This window comes from Tyto alba, unplaced genomic scaffold, assembly GCF_018691265.1.
Source record: "Tyto alba isolate M040663 unplaced genomic scaffold, T.alba_DEE_v4.0 Super-Scaffold_1, whole genome shotgun sequence".
Classification (NCBI taxonomy): Eukaryota; Metazoa; Chordata; class Aves; order Strigiformes; family Tytonidae; genus Tyto; species Tyto alba.
Window position 1 is genome coordinate 8,860,677 of NW_024881261.1, and position 12,195 is coordinate 8,872,871.

At 34.7% G+C, this 12,195-nt stretch overlaps 1 protein-coding gene across 3 annotated transcripts in view; it reads right to left on the bottom strand.

The window, feature by feature from the left end:
- ATRNL1 (attractin like 1) overlaps positions 1 to 12,195 on the bottom strand; it is a 519,346-nt gene that overhangs the window by 52,892 nt on the left and 454,259 nt on the right. For 2 of the 3 annotated variants that reach the window (XM_032988565.2, XM_032988564.2), the window contains one exon: positions 5,369 to 5,483. In XM_032988565.2, the coding sequence (XP_032844456.2) occupies positions 5,369 to 5,483 (115 nt within the window). Of the gene's footprint in view, positions 1 to 5,368; positions 5,484 to 12,195 lie in introns of those variants that run through there. The other variant, XM_032988569.2, reaches the window with a different exon arrangement.

Genomic DNA, 12,195 nt, shown 5'->3' on the forward strand with positions numbered 1-12,195 from the left:
TATATTATGTTATTAACTTTTTCATTAATTTGTCTTGTATTTTCACTCCTTTAGTATTCTGTAAATACCCTCCAACATGAGAAAAGGCCATAGGAGATTCAATACAAAGATACGCAATATATGCACTCACATTAACCATCTTCTGTGCACTTTAATTATAGTATATTTTCATCAATATTTTAAAAATTTTTCTACAAAAAAATCTTTATTCATCCTTACATCCCTACTGACTTTATATTGGGTTATTTTGCAAGTATGAAGGGATTGAGTAAGGAATGGTTTTGTGGCAGGTAGAAATTCATGGGACTTACCCCTGGTATATGTCTGCAACTGTTATTTCACTGTATACTGAGATAAGTACACATATTAACCCATTCTCCATATGGAAAGCCCTAACCTATGGTTTTGTTTCCAACGGTGAGAACAACTGAACAATATAATTAAATATAATACTCTCTAAAAATTATTTGTAATTTCATATTTATATTAATGTCCCTCTTATGATATGTATTAACTTCTTACATATTTTAATCAGAGAAAATTAGAAATAAAACCAAGAAAGCCTTGTTACTAAAAACCCCCATCCAGAGCTAATTGTCTTGTAGAACGCTTAATGAGTCGTTATTCATTATGATGGTGAGTACAGGAAAGGCAGATGGCATGGTAATTTTATTGATTCTGTGATCCTACTGTAGCTTGCTGATTAAGTAGGATTGAACACCACAGTTATTGTGTCCAGAATTACGTGAAATTCTGTTTTGATCCAAGGATATCAAAGAGTAACTTTCAAATAGCACTGCTGAAGTAATTTTATGTCAAACATGAAATTTTGCTATCTTCACATATATTTTTATATCAACAGAATACTTCATGCAGTCTTAGAGGACGTGAATTCCACAACTTCCACTGCAAAATTATTTCCACTGAAGATGGTCTATTAATTACTATATTTTATTTAGTTTGTTTTTGTTTTGATTTGTTTTGTTCTTTTAATTTCCAAGTGTTATTTTTAACTATTAATTTAGATTCACCTCACCTAGTCATAGCCATCTAAATGTTAGATGTCCTCTATGGTTTAACAGAGAGACACTCATATAGGCACACCTTCAGAGACGACTTAGCTCACTGTCTTAGTAAGAAAGCACCATTATTGGGTGCTCTATCACTTTTACCTGCTTGGTAGATAGGGAAATTTTGCTGTGTGAAAGTAACATAAACTGTAAATAATTCACAAATTACATCCCCTGATTCTGAATTATTTTGAAATCCTCTGATCTTCTTATTTCTCTTTGCCTTAAAGAATGTATTTGCCTTATCCAAGAATGATGCAAACATAGAATTTCATAAACTTATATAACACTTCAATACATCAAAGTGTGGGATTTAGTTGGCTTTAATAGTAATGATGACATGATCACAGTTCTTTTAACAGAATTTATCACAGTACCAAGCTATTCTTTCTGTACTGCCCAATATATCACCAGAGCTGCATGAAGACATTGAAGGAGTTATTCTTGGTCTTTCCACTGCTGGTAATACATTGGCACCTTTTCTGCATTAAGTAATTTATATATTATCCTCTTGTTCCTTTTCTTTTCTTTTTTTTTTTTTTTTTCTCCTTTCTGTGTGTGTCTAGCTTGTTTTGTTCAATACCCTTTGAGATGTATAATTTAGTTCATTCTACAGATCTGGTTGCAGCTGCTCACATTATTAGATCTTCTTTGATATTAAGAAGAGTTTAAGCTATTTAAAGCATGGGGTCAGACACTAGAGCAATGACAGATGATCTCTAGCTTCCAAAGTGTCATAACATCTGTCAGATATATATATGTATTGTATATTATAATCTGCCCACAAGTGCTTGAACAAGTGATTTTTCTGATATGCACATACATTGATGCATGCGTACTGATATACACATGAATTGTAGAAAGAATTGTTATTCTTTTGAAACTTTGAATTTAGATCTGATTACTCAGGTACAATGCAGCCAATGAGACAAGTGAAGAATGAGGAAACAACATTCTATCAGTCAATCCAAAATTGAAAAATTTAGTTTTTATCACTGCTAAACTTCCTTAATGTTTTTTATTCATCATTCTAATTTATAATTTGGTTCTAATTTCTGCTTTAATCCAAGCAAAATTTCATTTAAAAACAGTTGTTACTCTATAGAAGTATAATCGAATTGTTAAGATCCTCTTCAAAGATAACATCTAAAAGAAAATGTAATGTCTACTGTGCTACACCCAACCTACTACGATGGTAACATTTATTGACTTTCCAAAATTTCATGATGTTTAATTCTACAAATCATTCCTCCATTGAAAATGTCTCTTTTTAAAGCATGAGTCACAATGAACAGTGTTTCTTCTTTGCAATAAATGCATTTTTATCAATATTTCATTCGAATCTACATGACCAATCTGTAGAAGACCTTACTTAAACCACATAATAATTTTAAGCAGGTTGTGTCAACCTAGCCATTATTTGCATACTTATAGTACTAGCACTTAGAACTAAACAGTGCTGTTGGAAGTTTGTAAAGTTCTGAGTATTTTCTGCAGGAAGTAGAGAGCACTCACATCTCCACTGGGACATGTGGTCTCTCCTAGAGAAATTTTTGCCTTGCATAGCCTTTAGCCAAAGCCCACCATCTGTAGTTTCAACTTTTCTTCCAGCTGCTGATAAAGGTGAAGTACACAACATATGCTGCAGAAAGAGTAACCTTTACAATAGTTTGTTGGGGCTTTTTTTAATATTCAGAGACATTTTTCAACAAAATATTTGTTAATGTAAACCTTGGAAACAAGTAAAACTCATGTTTGATCAAATTCAGATCTTAAAAACATAAGAATACAACTCTAACAACTCCAGTAGAGCATCGACTAGTTACTTGTGGAAAGAATTAGCTTTCCTGATTTTTGGAGAAAATGTAATGCAGAACAGCACAGGCATTTCTTTCCTATATTTCAGATATGTATATAAGAAATGAAACCCATTGTCTCTCATTGTTAACTGAGAATCAGTATCATTGACATATCATTTAAAGAAATTTGTTTGACACACCATCAGTTTTATCCTAGAATGATCCCAATGAGGTTGAAAATGGTTATATGCAAGTAATAGAGGATTCTAAAATTACTTGGCAAGACATAATTACTGAACGCACTACTTTTATCCACCTAAATATCATTGTTTTAACCTAGCTTAGGTCATAAGGGAAACCAACTGCATAGCAAACATATGTCTGCCGCACAAAGCTTCCACATCATTTCAAATAACTTGGCACAGTTCACAGCATCTGCTCCCAGGAAGCCCAGGAAGGGAGCAGCAGGTAGTGTTGCAGGACAGAAATGAAGTGAATTAGTAGAGCTACAGGTATGCCAAGAAACTTGCATAATAGCTTCTGCCTAGACTACACATGGTTACACACAGTGAAATCAGTCCATGAGTACCAAAGTTCATTACACACAAGAAAAGCCGATTATAGCAATACAATCTAACATAATCTAATGGTTGAATCAGCATGGCTGCCCACTTCAGGCATTTTGATTCACTTTTGACCCTGAATGAAGTGAAAGTTCTGGGACTAAAAATTTTAGAAATTTTAAAATACTAAATGGCTGACAAAGACCATAAAAACAAATGGAGTAATAGCATTTGAAATATATGCCTGCAAAGCAGAACAGGAGGACATAGCACATGTATCCTTTCATAGATTGAGAAACATTCAAAATCTGCTGTGTTGTTGAACCCAACTCCTGTTTCAAAAAGCCTATTCCTCCCACATTTTACACACAGCAAAGAACAAGAATTACTTTTATAAAAACTGTATATAGTAAATAGAAGCTGATTATGTAGTAACTAGATAAATAAATTTTTACTGCCGAGATGCATGTTGTATGTAAACTTGAAAACAACAGAAAAAAACATTCTAAGATCCAATTTCAACAATTACTTTTAATTTCCTTTTATAATATTTTTCCTTGTTGTGAGAATATAAACACCTTAGTTTCTCTATCATTTCCTTAAAACATGAACAGGGAATATGCTAAACATCCTTTCTCCCTCATTACTCTCTTCAAAGCACTTACATTTATATACTTCTTCCAGCAAATGTATTTGACAGAGCATCAGTAACACTTTTATTTTCATAGCACTTCTAGAAACTATATTCCAAGCCATAAACAGCATTTTAAGAACTAAGTAGTCATCTCAGAACTAGGGGGCAAGGGGAGGACACAAAACCACTCCTCCCAAAAAAATGACCTAAAAAGCCTAAATAAATAACAGATAGTCATCAGGCCAAAAGAAGAAGAAAGAACATTCAGTTGAGCTTATTTCCAACATAAGTCAACTGAGTTTGCCCTCATCATCATTACTCAATACTTTTTAATCTCTTAAATGGATTTTTGAAGGTTAAAAGGATATCTTTTTGGCTCTTAAGGATAAAAGTTAGGCTTGAAGCATATTTTCCGGTTTATAAGAGCATTTTGGGTACATAACACACAGTTCACTATTCATTACATAGGTGTTCATTTCGGCAACAGCTCCAATGAATTCTGAAATAGTAAACTGGTCACCTGTGCAAAGCCACATTACTGTCTAAACGTTGTTGTCATGACCATTTTCTACCATATCAATGTAGGCAGTTACTTAAAGGATTTAAAAAGTGTATTTATGTACACTCTTTTTAGGAATTATTTTATAAGAATGGCTGTAATGGTTATGTACAATAATCTAGCACAGATCAGATAAGGTAGATTACCACAAGTGCTTCCAGATAATGCAAATGCTGCTTTAAAATGAGCTGGGACCATTTCCGAAGTGAACACCTTCCTAGTGAAGCATTCACTCATACAATCCCAGCTTTCATCCAACAGGCAACCTGGGAAATGATAATATTTTAATTGAATTCTGGACAGCACAGCATTGGGATTCATAGTGCAAAGGAACTTAACTAGAAGTTAATGTCAACATGAACCGAAAATACTCACTGCTGTTCCCCATAGCCTCATTTATAGTAACTTGAATTGAAAACATAGAAGTGGCTGCATATTAATTTTTTTTTGCCCTGAAAGACAATGTTGAAGCATACCAGTATGCACACATATTGCTTCAGGAAGTCCTGACGAGATATGCCATTGTACACCAGCCTAGTTTCATCACTGGGCTTTTTATTTGGCATCAAATTCCACACAAAACTTCCTCATTAAACATTGGCACTAAAATAGAACATCATCTTGAATGAGTAGCCCCTTGTATTCATCTGCTGTGCCATTATTTTGGATATGAGTGTGTGCATTTGTCCAAGTAGACTGTGTTGAACAAGGACAGACATGACACTCACCAACACGAGCCTTACCTGACTGACCGGGGGGTGGGACTCCTGATGGTCCTCTGGGCAGACATAAAAATACTGTGAGGACTGCAGCTCTGTTTCCTGAACATGGTTCAATGGCAATCGGTTTAGGAGCACCCTGAAAAAGGAAGATAACTATGTAACATCCAAGATTTCCACTATATTTTTACTTGTACATCTTTAATTTATTTTAAGGTTCACTGTAACAGTAAGAAGATATTTTTCCAAATTAACTCTTTGCATTTAAACAGATTGTCCTACCCCTATTAATTGACTTAAAAATGGGCTTTAACAGCCCACACTGCAAATCTAACCAGACAGAAAAAAATATATCATAAAGACAACAAAGTTATACTTAATTTTATAGCTCCCTAAATGTAGTGATATCAATTTCTTAAAGCTTAGAAAACAGCAAAACCTTTTGGTATATACACTGGTATCTGAGAGTACTAGAATTTCCCTTATTCTAATAAGCAGTATAGATGTGAAAGAGTTGTACTTCAACAGCATCCATTACCTAGACCTCCTAATGCCCGATTCATAAAATAAGAGCAAATCTATATTATATACAGATATATAAAGACAGCAAATCCCTCTTGAGTTTCCCAGACCACAAGCCTGTCTTCTCTGTGTCTGTCCTGGTAAGCAAATGATTTCTTTGAGTCAGGACATTCCTGATTTTTTTTGGATACACAGAAAACAGGTGCAGTGTTACTATATTTATATAGGCATAGAAATTCTCTTAAAACGTTGCCTGTGTGATTATCATCTTACTTTGTCTTATGTGAAACTATGATAATGGTGTTTTTGCTGGCAGGAGGTATGTGCTGTTACCAAGCATCTCTCTCTCATTAGTTATACAGATCTTTTCATTTGCAGTTAGATTTTGACTAAATGCTTGCTGCCATATTGTTCTCAAGTTGCCAGGACTGAGGACATTGAGCTTGAGAAAAACAAAGCAGTCTAGAAAGCCATAGAATAATACATTTCTAATATGTCAATTTACAATGCTTCCATATTTACATGTTACCATGTTTTATGCTCACTAAGAGATAGGCATTTCTCTTTGGAGAGCTTCAATATTTAGTCGAGCACTAAAGATATTTCTAAAAACATTAGGTCAAAATCAGCATAAGCATTTGTTTCTTTTTTTTTTTTTTTTTTTTTTTTTGGCTTGTAAATTTTTAGAATGTCTGTCATGTTCCAAGGCAAAATATGAGTTTGATGTTTTGATTCAAAATTCAAACCCATAAAGCTTTCCCTTTACATGCAAAATGCAATATATATATAAATGTCAACTGATTCAAGTATACTAAGAAAAATGATAGATTAGCCAACTTAAATACACTGCAACGTACTAGATGTAAAGAAAACAAAGGCATTTCCATCATGTAAATCAATTATCATTTTCTACTTTTCTGCCTACAAGTAACCAACGTGAAGTACTGCTCAGTGAAGATAAGGAAACAGAGAATACAGCAATAAATTGAACAATTGATAAATACACTTATTTTTTTACTTCATAGTCATATTTGAAATACATTTCTGTAGATTCATTTGAGGCGATAGCATTAAAATAACTTGACTGAGGAACATCTAATTTAAAATTTCCATGACATAATGAATGACAACGTACATTCACTAAAACTTTACCAAATGATGAAACAGGAAAGTAAGATCCCCAAAGCTTCAGCTAGAAACAATAGCTTTTTAAGAAACAACATAAGAAATATTTTCTAATCTGAGTGCACTGGATGTGTAGCATTTAATAATCATTTCTTGTAATGCATTGGCTCAATATAGGCCAAAGGAACTGATGGATCTAGTCTCAGCAAAACATTTTGACAGTCATTGCTGGATTATATGATTCTATGATAAAAGCAATGCAGAAAAGGAGTAAAGCAGAATAAGAACCTAGTTAATATTGGCAGCATTGATTGCACATGCACAAAACTAGTACAAGTGGATTAGAAAAGAAATGGTATGGGAAAGTTTTCCTATTAGGGTTTCTTTGACTACCTTATGTTGAAGGGCAATGTAAAAAAACACACAAAAATAATAGTAATTGTTCTGATTTTAACATTTAATATAGGGAAGGGTCTTCATGGGATCATTCAGATTAGCAGCTTGTCCGTGCCCTGGGCTGTTTAAATCTAATCAGACAAACATAGGCATAAAATAATATAACATAGTACTGACAGCAGCCTGGTGTAGACCTCCCTGCTTACTTCTCCCACTATTACATGCTTTCATTCACTCCTACCTGTTGCATGTTCAGCTGTCAAAATCTAAGGCTTCTCAACTGTCACACGCTCATATCATTCCTCCCCTGGGACCTAAATACATGCCTCTTCATTCCAGCACTTCCACCTACATCTCTCCTCCTCAGTCATCCAGACAGGGATGCAGCTCCATGCCAGTTAAGTTCATCTCACTTTGACCCCATGCTTCCTACTTCATCCTGCATTGGCCCTGTTCCTGCATCTTCAGCGCAAAATAGACCTCCTGGCTCTAGGCAAGTTCCCACAGCAGGAGCTGTGAACGGAGCAGACCTGGTGCTCTTCATGTCCAGCAACCAGGGTGTCATAAACTGGGGAGATGGTTAGTCAGTGACCCCCATGCACTCACCAATATGATAAATAGATTTCACACATAAGTATCTTTGTCTAGTGTGTCACGGACTGTCTTCCACTGTATATTAGAACAACAGCACTTGAATCCTCATAAAGCATTTATAATTAAAATAGTTGGTATTAATAATGCAAGCAATATAGTATTTCAGTCATCTTCCCTGATCTGTCACAGTGGCAAATCAAATAGCAGGATTCCTTTCTATTTGAAATGGCAGACAAAACGAAATCTCCATTTAAAAATGTTATTCAGAATACAGTTTATGCAGACACACAACTGAAAGGAACAAATTTACCATTGTGCCTTTTAATTTAGTGAATAATTAATTTATTATAAATCAAAATGATGATATTTTCTACTGTTGTGTAATATAAAACCTTTCTTTATCAGGCCCTATCCTTTTCTATTTGAAGTTTATACTAATGCTTTTCAAAACACAATTGGAAGAAATTACTTCTCATAAATATTTTTCAGAGGACTTCACCCAAAAATCAAACACAGTAAGAATTCTGTATTTGTGCTTATTTGTTCTTTATAGAACATTATGACTGAAGAAGCAGATGTCTTATCTTGCCTCACATCATTCAGATTTGCTAGTAACAAACCACAGAAGCATAGAGCAAATGATAATAATTTAGATACCCTAAGGTTTGTCAGTTGTTTAAAGATAAATACATAACCATGAATCAAAGTTATTTCATAGTGACATAACATGTTCTCTGAAATGTGCTGTTTATCATGTATTTTCCACGGGTTTTTTGGAAGAGATAAGGCACATGTTTGTTTGCCCAAAGCACTTAGCTACCATGATTTACTTTCTAGAATTATCTTTTTTTCTTTTCCCCCTGTACAGAAATTGACTTACATTTTTGACAAAAAGCACAAATGACAATCACAGAGTTAATAAAACTTTATCAGTGGAAGACAGAATAAACAAATACTTGTTTTTTTAATAACCTTTAACTCTTATATTCCCTTTCTTACACACACTATGACAGAAAGACATATGTCAGTTGGGAAGGTGAAAAGAAAGGGGAAGAAAACCACAAAGCAATAAAAGTGTGAAAGAGCATATATTACTATCACTAGTGAGAAAAGAAGAGTAAGTCAGTGGATGTAGAAAGAAGAAATAAGTGGAGAGGGTAGGGAAAAATAAAAGAATAAAAAAAAAAAAAAAGAGAGAAAGTTTTATCCACAATTAAATGTGTAATCACATATTTATTCACAGAAAACAAGTATCAGAAGTCATCTTCCTGGGGTCCTAGATTTTTATCAGAGAACAAGCATGTTCTTCCTTCTCCAGATTTTTTTCTGAACATCCTACAGAGACTTAGCCAAAGTCCAGCTGCCTGGTGAGTTTGTGAGGAATTACCGTGCTTTGGGAAGATTCCTTGCTCACCCTTGATCTGTTTCTACAAGAAAGAAATTTTGGCTCGATTTTTTTCCTATACAAAGGACAGATGACAGCACTACCATTACTGGCATAAAAATATATGTCAGTGTATGCCATATTCATACCAGTATTAAAAATATTTTTTTCTAAATAAACACATCTACTTTATAATAACAAGAAATTAACAGAACAGGTTTATTTTTTTATTTAAGTATTGAAAAATCCAACAAGTCTTGCACTGTGTTATAGGACTGTTTAGGAATAACACAAATGAGCAGCTTTAAGAGTCCAAACCAAGAAGCAGCTGGGAAGTGTATTCTGTCACTCTTGGCGGGCAGAACAGGCAACAGAAGGCGGCAGCATGGAGAGGTGAGAAGAGCAGGAGAACACAACGATGACTATGTGGCTGTTCATGGATCTTCTATAAGGGTTCAGAATCTCTTTGCGGGAAACTCACTGAAACTTTAGCATCAATTCATATCAGTGAAAATACTTAATACTGTGAATATGAGAAGATGAAAAGTGTAAAGTGTTTTGGCTCTACCTGTATTCCAAGAAGTGACATCTCACAGAAATGCTATAAAACTTTAGATTTTCAGTACTAAGTAATTTCTATATATATTTTCTGTTCAGCATTCTAAGGTGGGTGCATCCAATTTTTAAAAGTGCATTATTATACCATAAGACAAATAGATCACGTAAGACTAAATGGCTCCAAACTCATGCCAAAAAAGCAATTAGAAAATTGAATCAAGGAATTAAGGATTAATGTGAGCATGTTACACCTGTCAGCAGTAATAAGTATTTTGACAAGAACAGAATAAAGTTTGACAGTGTGCACAAATACAGATCTGATATATAAATCACGTATTAAAATGCAGACAACTATGCATTAATCACTGTAATGTTTCCTAAATAAAATGGTCTTAGTGCTACTTCTGAGAATTCATTATAAGTATAACTTCATCTCTTCTTCTTATAACAGCTTGACTTATGCTTTTTGTTTTAACAATAAATTATGCCAATTTAAACTTAGTTTTTAATCATATTATTAAAACAGAATTAATCTTGTGAATTTCACATAAACTCAGCTTGATGGATTGGCCAATAAACAATCAAATCTGTTGTTCTGGCAGGATTAGTACCAGACTCAGAATGTAAATAGCCACTTTTCTGGAGTTCAATGTTCAAGACTTCAGAAGGAAGAAAAGGAAAAGAAAAATTGAAGGGAAAGGAAGAAAATAAAACTGCACCCTCTGAAGAAGTAAGGAATATAGAAAAGGAGGAAATGTAAAATTTAGACTGTTATATTACAAGTATTCAAATCTTCATTTTCTCTCAGCTTCAGGTTCTTTTCCTGAATTTTTTGGTTACTTTCTGAGTTTCTTGATTTATTTCTGATAAGCAAGTCTCAGATTCAGAGAAACAGTTGAGTACCCAAGTTGTATTTTGGTCAAATTTAGATACCTACATGAAAACTCAAAAGCCTCAAAACCCTGTTAATCTTAGTTTTAATATTAAAAATTTCACAATGGCTAAAGCTCTCCTTTAGCTGCCCAGGCACATCCTGGTTTCTCGTACACCCACTCAGGATTCACTGACATTCCTGCAGCTGCCCTTGATGTAGAGCTCAATCTAGATAGCTGTTTTCAAAACATGCTTACCAAATTAGATTTTTACAATATAGTTGTGGCCACTTTCTTTTAAAACACAGTTGAAAGCACAGGTATCTCTACTCTTTGTGGAAAGAGGATTAATCCTGGCTTTCCTATTCTGCTTTTACTAAAAGCTTTTTTGAGGTGAAATCTCTGGCCTAGAATTAAAGATGCAGAGTAAAATGCTGTGATTACTCTGACCATTTTCAGTGCAATAAAGGCAGCCTTTTCAGCAGAGCAAAGGAGGAAAAAAAAAATCATCCTCTCAAGTTCACAGAATTCGACTGATGTTGTTTGGTAGGAGCTTTGGCCATTTTGCTGGAGAGACTTCAAATGTCCCTAGCACAGCTATCCTGCCAAGAGAAGGAGATGGGAGACTCCCACCTGTAGCCAACCTCAATCCTATCCCCATCTGATTTTTTCCAGTGTCATTTGCCAAGAGAATCAAAGCCAACAGTAACGTCAGAGGAACAAAGCAACGCTGCCTGCTCCTCCCAGCAGAAGCCCACCACTTTCACAGCACCCACTGCTGCCCTCAGGAGAACCTGGCACTTCTCACAGAGTGCTGAAAAAAGGCAATGCCCCAATTACAAAGACTGTAATCAGTACGGCTGTTTTCTTGGACTGCCAGTGCTATACTGCATTGCTATTCTAAATGTTGGGTACATATTAACTAACACTCATTAAGATAATTTTGAGCATGAGCTTCCCAGCCACCCAAAAGTTTTGAAAATTTTCTCCACAGATTTATTCAATGAGTAATGAGCCTTAATGACAGTGCAACAGGAAAAAAAAAAATCTTTCACCAAACATAATTTGTGTGCCAGTGGAAACAGACTTTAGAAAACACCGCATCAGAATAAATAAGCAAGGCTGGATTTCTGAACATTGCTTTGTGGCTGGCATAGGAAACACCATTTCTTCATATGACCCTGGGGTTTTACTGAAATTATAAACATCCACTAAAGATTTTCTTTTAATCCATCCTGTAAAGTTCCTCTCTTGTGTGAGTGGAAAGCTTTACCTCATCTAAGCCTACTAGAATGGCTCAGAGCCCGAGTGTCCTCAATGCTTTGGGCTTCTACATTGCACCTTCTTTTGCCTTAGGATTTCTCAGTGATTTCTAACTTTGGTTTATGAGGTCCCACTAG